Source organism: Branchiostoma belcheri, unplaced genomic scaffold (assembly GCF_001625305.1).
Source record: "Branchiostoma belcheri isolate BF01 breed outbred unplaced genomic scaffold, Haploidv18h27 scaffold15, whole genome shotgun sequence".
In the NCBI taxonomy this organism is placed as follows: Eukaryota; Metazoa; Chordata; class Leptocardii; order Amphioxiformes; family Branchiostomatidae; genus Branchiostoma; species Branchiostoma belcheri.
Window position 1 is genome coordinate 1,412,176 of NW_017802935.1, and position 11,803 is coordinate 1,423,978.

At 43.5% G+C, this 11,803-nt stretch overlaps 3 protein-coding genes across 3 annotated transcripts in view; 2 read left to right on the forward strand and 1 right to left on the reverse strand.

Annotated features, from left to right (window-relative positions):
• The window catches only part of LOC109465178, a 4,502-nt gene extending 1,093 nt beyond the window's left edge, over positions 1-3,409 (reverse strand). Inside the window, exons 1-3 of the mRNA XM_019762324.1 lie at positions 3,392-3,409; positions 2,193-2,273; positions 916-1,054 (exon numbers count right to left, since the gene is read on the reverse strand). Coding sequence (XP_019617883.1) covers positions 916-1,054; positions 2,193-2,259 — 206 coding nt within the window. The 5' untranslated portion in view covers positions 2,260-2,273; positions 3,392-3,409. The remainder of the gene's footprint in view (positions 1-915; positions 1,055-2,192; positions 2,274-3,391) is intronic.
• A 434-nt stretch (positions 3,410-3,843) lies between these two features.
• LOC109465259 (monocarboxylate transporter 13-like) lies at positions 3,844-7,887 on the forward strand. The gene is made up of 5 exons (XM_019762434.1): positions 3,844-3,910; positions 4,489-4,719; positions 5,613-5,756; positions 5,919-6,755; positions 7,407-7,887. Exons 2-5 carry the CDS (start codon positions 4,512-4,514, stop codon positions 7,610-7,612), a joined length of 1,395 nt encoding a protein of 464 aa, XP_019617993.1. The 5' UTR covers positions 3,844-3,910; positions 4,489-4,511; the 3' UTR covers positions 7,613-7,887.
• Positions 7,888-8,415: 528 nt separating this feature from the next.
• On the forward strand, positions 8,416-10,101 carry LOC109465274. The gene has a single exon (XM_019762453.1). It carries the CDS (start codon positions 8,920-8,922, stop codon positions 10,024-10,026), a length of 1,107 nt encoding a protein of 368 aa, XP_019618012.1. The 5' UTR covers positions 8,416-8,919; the 3' UTR covers positions 10,027-10,101.
• The last annotated feature ends 1,702 nt before the right edge of the window (positions 10,102-11,803 follow it).

Below are 11,803 nucleotides of genomic sequence, written 5' to 3' on the forward strand. Positions count from 1 at the left end.
CCATATTGCTTTTTCTGATGTTTCTTCTCCTTCTCCTTCTCCTTCTTCTTCTCCTGCCTATTTTTAAAATGGATTCAGCTTCTTCATTTTGGGGCCTAAGGATCTGAAATTTGGTATGGAGGTACAGTGGGCAAATACCCCTAGGCGGTTTTTAAATTATTGTGATACAGGCTTTTAGAATGGTTTTATTTGAGTTTTTTGGCTGTGTTATAGCAAATGTATTACTGTGTTAGTGTGCCTTGTTTACCACGTTTGGGCATGAGTCATCACAATGGAATGCAGGGCATCAACCAATAGGCATGCAGTCTTTCCTCTATTCTTCTTGCTGATTGGCTGTTGGGATTTAACTTGATTAACAGACTGCACAGAGCATTTCCACCTGCACAGAGCATTTCTTGCTGATTGGCTGTTGGGATTTAACTTGATTAACACCTGCACAGAGCATTTCCATACTGACAGTATGTCTGTATTCAAGTGTTTTGGTAGGTATTTCAAGCTTTCCTGCTCCAGCATTGGAATGCAGGGCATGAACGTTATTTTTATTTTGAAAATCAACTAGTTTGCATTATGCAATTAAAAATCCTAACCAATAAAGTAGGGAATAGCTATCCAACTGTTGTTTTAGTTGTATTTTACTTCATATTATAGTTATATCAATGTAAATCATTGTTTTCCCTTGTGTTTCTCATTCTTTCCCTGCCATGTCGTAAAATGTGGTGAACCCATCGCTGTATTTGCTCCAAAGCAAATATTGGCCTTTCTAGTTTTGTACTCTGTTTTAATGGTAACGTTCTTTTATCCTTGTTAATTGCAATTAGCCTTCGGGCAGGAATTTGCAATAAAACGTATTGTCATCTCAATCCCTCGCAATCTTCCTCCTCTTCCCTCCATATGTTGTTAACATCATAGACTTACGTGATCTTGCCGTCTTTGTATGCCTGCAGCAGCATGTAGTAGACCGAACTCCCAAGAGGAACCTTCATTACGGTATCTGTAACGGGCCAGTTCGGGTCAAGGGTGTTCTCCGCCTTCAGTGTCACCTCCACTAACCCATCTGTACAGAGAATGGAACTTTTCTGTTGATGATTATACCGACCGTTCTCAATTACTTATGTCATTATGTCAGAAGGCCATGTTGATTTGATGATATGGATGGCATCCTCTGGGAACCCCGAAACTGATGCGAGCGTGCGAATAAAAAAACAAGTTTCATTATGGCTTCACCAGACCACGAAGTGGTCTGGTGAAACCATATTGTTTTCTCTGATGTTTCTCCTTCTCCTGCCATTTTTTAAAATGGATTCAGCTTCTTCATTTTGGGGCCTAAGGATCTGAAATTTGGTATGGAGGTACAGTGGGCAAATACCCTTAGGCGTTTTTTAAATTTTTGTGATACAGGCTTTTAGAATGGTTTTATTTGAGTTTTTTGGCTGTATTATAGCAAATGTATTACTGTGTCAGTGGGCAGTGTTAACCACATTTGGCATGAGTCATCACAATGGAATGCAGGGCATCAACCAATAGGCATGCAGCTTTCCTCTCTTCTTCTTGCTGATTGGCTGTTGGGATTTAACTTGATTAACACCTGCACAGACCATTTCCACCTGCACAGAGCATTTCTTGCTGATTGGCTGTTGGGATTTAACTTGATTAACACCTGCACAGACCATTTCCATACTGACAGTATGTCTGTATTCAAGTGTTTTGGTAGGTATTTCAAGCTTTCCTGCTCCAGCATTGGAATGCGGGGCATGAACGTTTTTTTTTTTAAATAAACAGTTTGCATTATGCAATTAAAAATCCTAACCAATAATGTAGGGAATAGCTAGCCAACTGTTGTAGTCTTAGTTGTATGTTACTTCATATTATAGTTATATCAATGTAAAGCATTGTTTTCCCTTGTGTTTCTCATTCTTTCCCTGCCATGTCGTAAAATGTGGTGAAGCCATCGCTGTATTTGCTCCAAAGCAAATATTGGCCTTTCTAGTTTCATTTTTATTTCATACTAAAGTACGTGCTTCCCTTATTGATATATGCCAGTGAGTGCCCCTGGTGAGTTGAATGAATATAAAAATGCCACCGACGGTTTCCAATCCTGTTTACGAGTACATGTACATGTAATAGTTTCTATTAGAAATTAGCATACACACGTGCCACAATAGACGAAATAATGAGACGTTTTCTGTTATTACCTGGTTTATCATCGGCGCTTTTTCCAGCCGCGAGGGCAGCCTCTATCATCTTCTTCTGTGCACTCATCGTTCACAAATATTCTAATAAAAGAAACGAAATTATCATAACATAAAAAGAATGGTAAAACTTAAAGAAAATGGGTTAGATTCTTCCAGTAAGTGATCTGCCCTGCTCCATTTCGCTACAAACAGAGTACTCTAGTAGTAATAGATAATCGTAGAAAATGACACATTTTTATTTGCTTTTATTATATATGACATTCTGAGGGGTCAACCACCCTCGTTGACACACAGTTGATTTACATGTTGCAAGCCCTCGAGTAATTGTGGGTACTCAACTGTATCGCGGAAGGTGACAAAACAGACATTGAGAGACAATAGCGGGAAGGTTGCAAGCGCCCAAGGCACTATTTACGCTTGGGTTTACCCTAGGACATTGGATTAGGGATTATAACTACAGCCGACTTTTAAGGCCCAAAATCAACATTTGGTTTAACGAGAAACTTGAAGCCTAGAATGCTGTAGTGTGTCGAGATGTCATCGTTTAGATACTTGGATGAAACAAAACATTTATTAGTGTCATCGACTACTAGTATCAATGGTGCCATGTCTAGACACATTATTTCCAATTGGGTTCATCCTCAGTCATTCTTTGCCAGACATTTTCATTAGTACTGTGAAATCTGGACTTAAGGCCAACTAGAAAATCTTTAAAAACATTTTAAAAACTATTAAGATCCAAACTCCACACGTACATGTAGCTATGACACGTTGAAACCGTTTAGAATCCTTGTCTGTTTCAGGTTCTGGTTAGTGACATGTCGACACTGGCTGTGTGTAGAAAGGTCTGAGCACCTGTAACTGCCTCGTTCGTCGTGGATTAGAGGCCTCTAATCTTCAAGACGATCTTCCCCAAGCAAAAGCGTAACTGCCTGCCTGAGTAAGGCCATTGGCTTGGATGGGCACACGCTTGAGCAATGGCTGTCATGAACAACTCCGAAGGAAAATTAGAACACCAGTAAAATAACACGGCCACTCCCATCTTGACTTCAGAATTTAGGTCTAAACTGAAGTAAAAAAATAACAACAATTTTGTTTCAAATCCTACCCCTATGTTTCTGCCGTATCTATAGATAATCGAGAAACCCCAATGTAGACGTATTTCCACATTTTTTCGACATAATAATTTAGTAACTCACCAGACGATTCACCAGCACACGAGTTGTTGACAGTGACAGTAAAAAAATTTACACTGCAGCCGACGCCCACACATATGCCCTCCGACACAATGAAACTTTCACCCCTACACGTAGTCAACCCTAAGGCTACTAGTATGCCCAGCCTTGCATACTAATGTGCTGAACTACTAGTATACTTCAGCCTTTCTCAATTCACCTTGAAATACAAGATGAAACCAAGACAAGTGTGCATTCACCACTGTGCCATTTTGTGCGTGGTACTTAGGTTGACTGTTCGACGAGACCCAAAGTTACGATGACACTGTTGCCTCGATACGATGGGACATGGCTCCAAGTCTGCCGTGCTGCCATTCGTAGAAAAGTCGGTAGGTGACGTACATTTGGTTTTATAAGGTAATCTCTATATAGACTAAACTAGGTCTACTGCGCTTGCGCAAATTTCTGGCCTTTGACCGAGTTAGCCAATGTACACTGGGAGTTAGAATTCACCCTGTACCTGAACCCCGGCTTGGCGTGGAGGTATGAATACGTAAAACAATATTTTCTGCTATTAACGAGGTGTTATCTATTACTTAAGACATCGCGATACAAAAAAAAAGCTACAGATCGTTTTAAACCCTGGTAAAATTGACAAAAAAACGCGCCAAGTTGAGAAAATCTCAATGCAACTACGTGCTTATTACCAGTTCAGAATAAGAATTGAACTTTGAGACTTTGTGTAGTTTGTCCCATGTAAACAAGCTGCCAAAGGCGCTCGCCCATGCTACGCCCCCAGCAGCTAATCAATTATGTTTTATTGCTAAGTAAAAGCGCTAACGTTGTAATGATGGCTTGAAGGCAGAAAGGGAGTAGCCAGGAAAAAAATTTGGTAGTCACTCATGTCTTTTTCTTTCCAAGTTCAACTTAGGGTCCCCTAGTAAAATATTGAACTTTATTCCAACACAAGAAGTTTACGTTTGGAAGTGATCGGTCATTAGTTATCCTTATGAAGGCGACAGTGGTCGTTGAAAATTTGATCTCTGAGTATCCGTTGTGTGGGAAAGTTCAACATTTTACTATGATTACTACCAACACTGATGAACTTTCATGATAATTAGGGTCCTCTAGCTGAAGAGAAACCATGGCGAACCCAGAGAGCCACCCTCAGCCTCCGGACGGCGGTTGGGGCTGGATGGTGGTTCTGGCCGGGTTCATCGTCACTGGATGCACGTTCGGAACATTCCGCTCCCTCGGAGTCTTCTTCCTGACGTTCAGCCAACAGTTTCAGGCCAGCTCCGCGGAGACGGCGTGGATAACCTCTATCCTTACCAGCGTTATGCTTTTCCTTGGTTAGTTCAACCTTAACTAACGATTTTACGGCATATGCTTGTACCAAAAGTACCTCTGATAATTGTTCTTACAAACGTACAATAAAAACCTTTCATAATGCTTTTACGTTCTACTGTTGGGCACAGGTCTTCCGAACTAAGCGCGCGTTCCATTTGGGGTCACCGGTGGTAATTCGAACAGAACGCGTGTTCCATTTGGGGTCACCGGTGGTAATTCGAACAGAACGCGTGTTCCATTTGGGGTCACCGGTGGTAATTCGAACAGAACGCGTGTTCCATTTGGGGTCACCGGTGGTAATTCGAACAGAACGCGTGTTCTATCTGGAGTCACCGGGACTCGCAAGGTTTATTTACAAACGGGTGATTTACAAACATTATGATTTTCCTTACCAGTTAACATGATTTTGTTTGATTTATGCTTGTGAGATAAGTTCCATTGATATGCAAATTCCTTTCGCTTTAACTTATTTGTGTTTGGTTGGATTCTTTATGTTACCTTATGATTAATTGCACACTTGTATATAGTGATTATTTTCTTCTTATTTATTATTGTATTTTATCCTCAGTTACTTTGTATTTTACTATGTTGGGGTTTACCCCCCAGGTATCATTGAAAAACGCCGACAAGGCGATATGTATCACCTGGATAAATAAATGAAATGAAATGATTATGGGATTTTACGTACACGATTGTTTAACAACCATGATGTCGTGGAAAGAAAAGTATTCTATTTCTAAGCCTTTTGTGGAACAACTGTAACAAGTTCGACACTTAGGTATTATTCACACCAAAAGGGCCTCAGACGAATACCCAATGTAACACTTTTCCGGGGCATTGTTGGGTCCAGCTTTTACAGTATGTTCAACACGTGCCTTTTTTTTTCTCTCCGTAGCTCCGGTTGGCACTGCCTTGGCGAGCACCATAGGTTTCCGCCCGACCATCATGTTGGGAGGGGTGCTCTCAGCAGCCGGCTACATCGTCAGCCGTTTTGCGACCCGCATATTTCACTTGTACTTGGGAATTGGATGTCTGACAGGTCAGTCTAAGGGCATTTCTGCCACTGTTCAGTTTGTGAATTTCTAACGTAGATACATTCGATGTCGTATGCATGTGTACATTTGACACTTGCTTCGATAACCTGAAGTTTCAGAACTAGCTGTTAGTTATAACAAGACGCGTCTTCTTTTGTTCCAAACAGGCCTTGGATATGCCTTATGTCTTAGTCCTGCTTTCGCGATTGTCGGGCAGTATTTCACCAAAAGACGAGCCATGGCCACCAGCCTGACCATGCTGGGCTCAAGCGTCGCTTCCATGTCGTTCCCGCCACTTTTCCAGTACCTGATGGACGAGTTTGGTTGGAAGGGCGCTCTGCTTATTATAGGCGGCATGATGCTGAATATGACTGTAGCTGGAGCCTTGATCAGACCTCTCGAGGCTTACAGAGACAGGGATGACCCTAGAACGCTCAGAAACAGCAGAATGAACGACTCAGACACAGTCCTGGAACCTGGAACAACAAAGAAATGTTCTGCAGCTGCCGCGAACTTTCTAAAAAGGTTTTGGGCACAGATGGACTTTAAAGTGATCCTGATACCTTCCGTGGCCCTGTATTTGACCTCCTTGTTTATAATGCAGTTGGGCCTCAACGTTCCAACGCTGTACATCGTCCCTCGCGCCAAGCAGCTTCAGATCGAGGACTACGCGGCGGCGTCCCTCCTCTCAGTCATCGCTATCGCAGACATGGTCGGTCGGTTAGCAGTCGGGGCCATCCCGGACAACTCACGGTTCAGCCGGTTTGACCAGTACGGACTGAGTCTGTGCCTGTTGGGCATCATCAACCTCCTGTTTCCGCTCGCCAAGACGTACCCGGCGCTCGTGGCGTACGCTATCGCACACGGGGCGTTCTTCGGCGCGTTTCTTCCGACGACACTGACCTGTCTGGCCGAACTGGTTGGCCCGAAGCGTCTTCCCAGTGCAATTGGAATTATGATGTCAATACAGGGGTTTTCATCGCTGGCTGGGCCACCGTTTGCAGGTCTGTGTAGAGAAATAAGATTTCAAACGATATGGAAACGTTGTGCAACAGTATAAACATTGAAGTAACGGAACAGTCTTTGCAGACCTTTATTTTCGGTAATCTGGTTAAAACAAAGACCCCGCATTAGCGCAAAGTGCATGATTAGAAGAGAGATAATGGATAAAGGGTAGAAGACAAGTTTACTCCCTACCCTCTTAGTGCAGTTCATTAGCCATGTTAAGGTAACGTAACTCATTGGTAACGTAACTCATTGGTAACTTAACTCATTGGTAACGTAACTCATTGGTAACTTAACTCATTGGTAACGTAACTCATTGGTAACGTAACTCATTGGTAACGTAACTCATTGGTAACTTAACCCATTGGTAACGTAACTCATTGGTAACTTAACTCATTGGTAACTTAACTCAGTGGTAACGTAACTCAGTGGTAACTTAACTCAGTGGTAACGTAACTCAGTGGTAGCACAATTCATTGGTAACGTAACTCATTGGTAACGTAACTAATTGGTAACGTAACTAATTGGTAACGTAACTCATTGGTAACGGAATTCATTGGTAATGTAACCCTTTGGCAACGTAACTCTTTGGTTTTCGTTGCAGCAAAAGTATCACGAACTAAATTCTAAATTCCTGAATGTCTCTCCAGGCTGGCTGTTCGACGAGACCCAAAGTTACGACGCCACGTTCCTCCAAGCCGGCGCCGGTTTCCTGCTGGCCGGGCTCTTGCCGTTCCTCCTGCGGCTCAGGAAGAAACGGCCGGCGGACACGACGGAGGAGCCGGCGGACTCGCCACAAACAGTGAAGGGGGAGAATGAGACTTTATTGGTACCAGAACGTGAAACCGCTGTCTGATCATTGTTGCAATTCAACAGTGCAGTGAGCCACAAGTTTGTTTCCAACAATGATCACAAAACATATTTAGCATTGCGTTTTTGACCTTATGTGTTTAGAGAAAAAGAAGAGGAAGAAAAAAACAGACAAAACGATATGTTTCCCTCTACGAATGTAAACATAATTGCCCCGAAGGCCACGCCTGCACGTTACGTCTAAGGTCGGTGATATGAAAGTTGGTGGTCCCTGTGTATCGCATTCTTGTGTGACATGATGATAGCCAGTAAGAGTAGGTTTAGTTGATAATTCATGTGAAGAAAACGCCGCTAGCTAAATAGACAGGTAAGCTAAGGAATGAACAAAACTGGTGGTTACACCTAAAGGCAGTTTGCCGATAATGCGAAACAAAGAAACTTTCAGTGCAACCGGTTGAACTGCGGAGAACAGAGTGGCAGGTTGTAATAATTTGATCCAGAACAATGGAAGCAGAAATCGGTGGAATAAGAAATAAATAAAGGAGCAATATTCAGGATGAGTACGCTTTTAAAACTCCTTAAAACAACGACTGTATCATTTGAATCACGACCAAATTGGGCTAGATTACTAGGACAGCTGATTATTTCTGAATGACAGAAAAGGGAGCGGGATTAGAAAACGACGCTGAAAGTAAAATTGATACGATTAACACAATTAACACAATTAACGGACCGTGAGCAGGTTTTATGGCATGTGTGCATTGTGACACCTTAAAGGGCAAAGGTCAGCTAACTCACAGCTCCAATACATCTGCCGAAAAACTGAGCATCTTCGACGTTTTGTCGAGAGTCCTGTTATTTAATGTTTTAGCTTGATTTGTCTTCGAAAGTGTGGCGTGAGCCACTGACCCAATGATACTCAGTCCTGTAGCTGTGAGGCGTAGGGACAGTTTGTCCGCATAGAGAATACAGCACGGGGTGTTCCGTATCGCCCGAGGTACCAGTCCGACCGCGAGTCGAACTGGCCCGATCGGTGCACAGAAATTTCTCAACCTCTGGCGGCCATCGGCCATTCTAGTCTGGTCAGCTTGGCCGCCGTCTCTTCGGACCACTTTTGACATCGCTGCTCCATGCTGGGTGGAGACGCCCCCTCCCCCCGCGGCCGCACACCCTCCGCCTTTCCTTGTAGAACCGCATTTGACGGAGTTCCTTTCGTTCCGGATACGTGCCCGAACCACCGCAGCTACTTTTTTTAACCATATGGACAAGATGTCGGACAGTGCCAGGCGAACGACGCGCAGACTCGTACATAACAGTAGGTGGACGGAAGAGTCCTGACACATCACGCAGCTTATGAATTATCTAATTGGTTCGACGATTCTCCATAAAAAGATGGCCAGGACAACGACAGTGAGCAAAGACAAGCCGACAGCAACCCACAGCGATCTAGAAACGACAGATCCAGGCGGAGTCAGTCCTACGAAGACCTACTTTAACTGGCTGACATCTGGTGCAGGCGTGCTCTACGCTCTCCTGCATACCCTGCTAGCAGCCTTCGCCGCTCAGTTCATGGCGTTGAGCAGCAAAGCAGGCATGCCCGTGCTGCAGTTGGTGTTCCTCGCCCAACTTCTGCAATTCATCTTTGTCCTCGTCATGACGCCCTTGTTTAGACCAAGACTGACGACGGAAGGCCGACGACAGACTGTGTTCCTGACACTGTCGGCGGTTACGAACAACGTCGCCGTCACCTTAGAGTACATGTCCTTCCACATCGTGCTCCCCGGGATTGCCTTCGGAATCATCAAAGGATCTCTGCCGTTGGTCACCGCTTGTATCGGATATTTGGTCCTTCGGGAGACCGTGGGCGCCGTGGATTGTCTCGGAATCGCTCTCAGCGTGGCCGGGGTTATATTGGTGGCAGTGGAAATGATGACGGATCCGGACAACGACACTTGGTCGACAGAGCGTCTGGCGACGTCGATTTTCTTGCCGCTCGCAGCGACGTTCGCTGGAAGGGGTCCGAACGCCGTCGTCGAACGGTCGCTCGTCGGCCTACAGGGTGTCTCCGTCCTGACGATAAATTTTTACGGCAGCCTGTTGGGGACGGTGGTGCTGCTTGGTCTGACGTACGCGCTAGAGACGCCGCGTTGGACGATGTCCGCGCAGACGATGGGTTACGTTATAGGACTGTGCGTGTGCGACTGCGGTCAGACGTTTGCCGCAGAACTGGCGCTGAGAACGGAAAAAGCGGGAATCGTGGCCGCCATTCAAACCTTCACCGTCCCTCTTGCAGTATTGTTGGACTACCTCATTCATCGGGAGGTCCCCAGTCTTCTCATGTGTGGCGGTGTTGTACTCGTAGTGGCAGGTACCGGGGTAGTGGCAGTGTATACATGGCGGGGGCGTCAACGAGACATTCTTCGCAAGAATTTCCTGGACAGTTTAAACTTTGGTAAATGAATCAGAAACAGCATTTGCTTCAAACGTATAGCTGTATAATGCCAACACTGAGTAAATTGGGACTTACCCAAATTTTTACTCTAAAAAAATTACTCAGTGTTGGCCTTAACGTTTATCCCTTTTTGTCAGAATGATGTATACCAACACAGATGAACTTTCATGCTAAGATGTAACTGATACGGGTATACTTTTAATGTTTTATGTGGTGGAAGATAGCTCAGTATTGCCCATAATGGACATTCCCTTAATGTTATTCTAAACATTGTTTTAGTAGAGACTGATTCTTACTGCCTACATTGTTCTATGAATATTGATGCATGTTTGTACGATTTAAGTGACACAAAAGAACTACTTTGTAGAGTGTGGTGTAAAGATATTCTTTGCAAGAATTTTCTGGACAGTTTAAACTTTGGTAAATGAACGTGTTTTCAACGTGTGGCTGTATACTTTTTTGAACGTTTTAATTAATGTGGTGGAAGATATCTGTGTTGTCCATAATGGATATTCGCTTGATGTTGCTTTCAACATCGTTTTTGTTTTAGTCGAGAATGATTCTTACGCAATCATTGTTCTCTTAATATGAATGTATGTAATCTTGTACGATTGATGTGACATAAAAGAACTAGTGGGGTGTATATGTAGAATTATATAAAGGGCCCAATGTATTGGAACAGTTCGGACACCAGTGATGTGATATATGTGGATATAATTATAGGTTCTTGGTCTCAACATAATTAGATGTTGGTGTTCGAACGTTTCGTTGTTTGTTTGACCATGCAAACCAATAAACAAGTATACCCAAGTGGATCGTTGAATTAATTCCATAGTCCATTGACCACTTTCGATGATGACAAAACTACAAAGGTAATGTAAGGATATTGTCAAAATTTTGGGGGAAATGAGAATCGAGAACTGGCGCTACCAAACAGACCCCCTAGGTACTTAACAACTGACCTTTTGTCCTTTTGCTCACTGTCCGTTATTTGTGTTAATTGTGCTAATTTTGTTTTCAGTGTTGTCTATCTGCTGACCCCGTCCCCTTTTCTGTCATTCGGAAACAAACAGCTGCCCTACTAACCCAGCCTAATTTTGTCCTGATTCAAACGATATAATCCATGTTTCAGGGAGTTTTGAAAGCGTAACTGACCATACATATGGCTAGTTTTCCTTTCTTATTCCATCGTCATGCTTCCATGGTTTTGGATCAAATTAAAACCATCCGCCCTATTCTCTGCAGTTCAACCGGTTTGCAGGGAAAGTTTCTTTGTTTCGCATAATCGGTAAACTGCCTTTAGGTGTAGCCATCAGTTTTGTACATTCCTTACCTGTCTATTCAGCTAGCGGCCCATCAATTATCAACTAAAACCTACTCTTACTGGCTATCATCATGTCACACAAGAATGCGATACATAGGATCCGTCTTATTGGCTTTCATAGCACCGACCATGGTCGTAATATACGTGCCTGGCCTTCGAGGGTAGATAGAAGAAAACATATTGTTTTCTCTGTTTCTTCCTCTCCTTTTTTTCTCTAAACACACAAGATTTCCCAATAAGCTTCCTGATAAGATCAATGACCTAGAGCAGGTGGCCGTCACCATGGTAACTGGTACAGTGGTGTTGGGTTACACTATGTAGCAGGACAGAGCTGTAGGAGTTGGTCACAATACATTGAATATACTCGTTGCTATGGACAGATTTGTATATCTATATCGATCTATTTATATCAAGCGTAGGCTCTCTCTCTCTCCCTCTCTCTCTCTCTCTCTCTCTCTCTA

Excerpts from the sequence above, each read along its gene's own strand:
- LOC109465259 (XM_019762434.1), top strand. The coding sequence starts at position 4,512 with ATGGCGAACCCAGAGAGCCACCCTCAGCCTCCGGACGGCGGTTGGGGC. Across the intron at positions 5,757-5,918 it reads GGGAATTGGATGTCTGACAG|GCCTTGGATATGCCTTATGT; the intron begins GTCAGTCTAAGG and ends TGTTCCAAACAG. Across the intron at positions 6,756-7,406 it reads GGCTGGGCCACCGTTTGCAG|GCTGGCTGTTCGACGAGACC; the intron begins GTCTGTGTAGAG and ends ATGTCTCTCCAG.
- LOC109465274 (XM_019762453.1), top strand. The coding sequence starts at position 8,920 with ATGAATTATCTAATTGGTTCGACGATTCTCCATAAAAAGATGGCCAGG.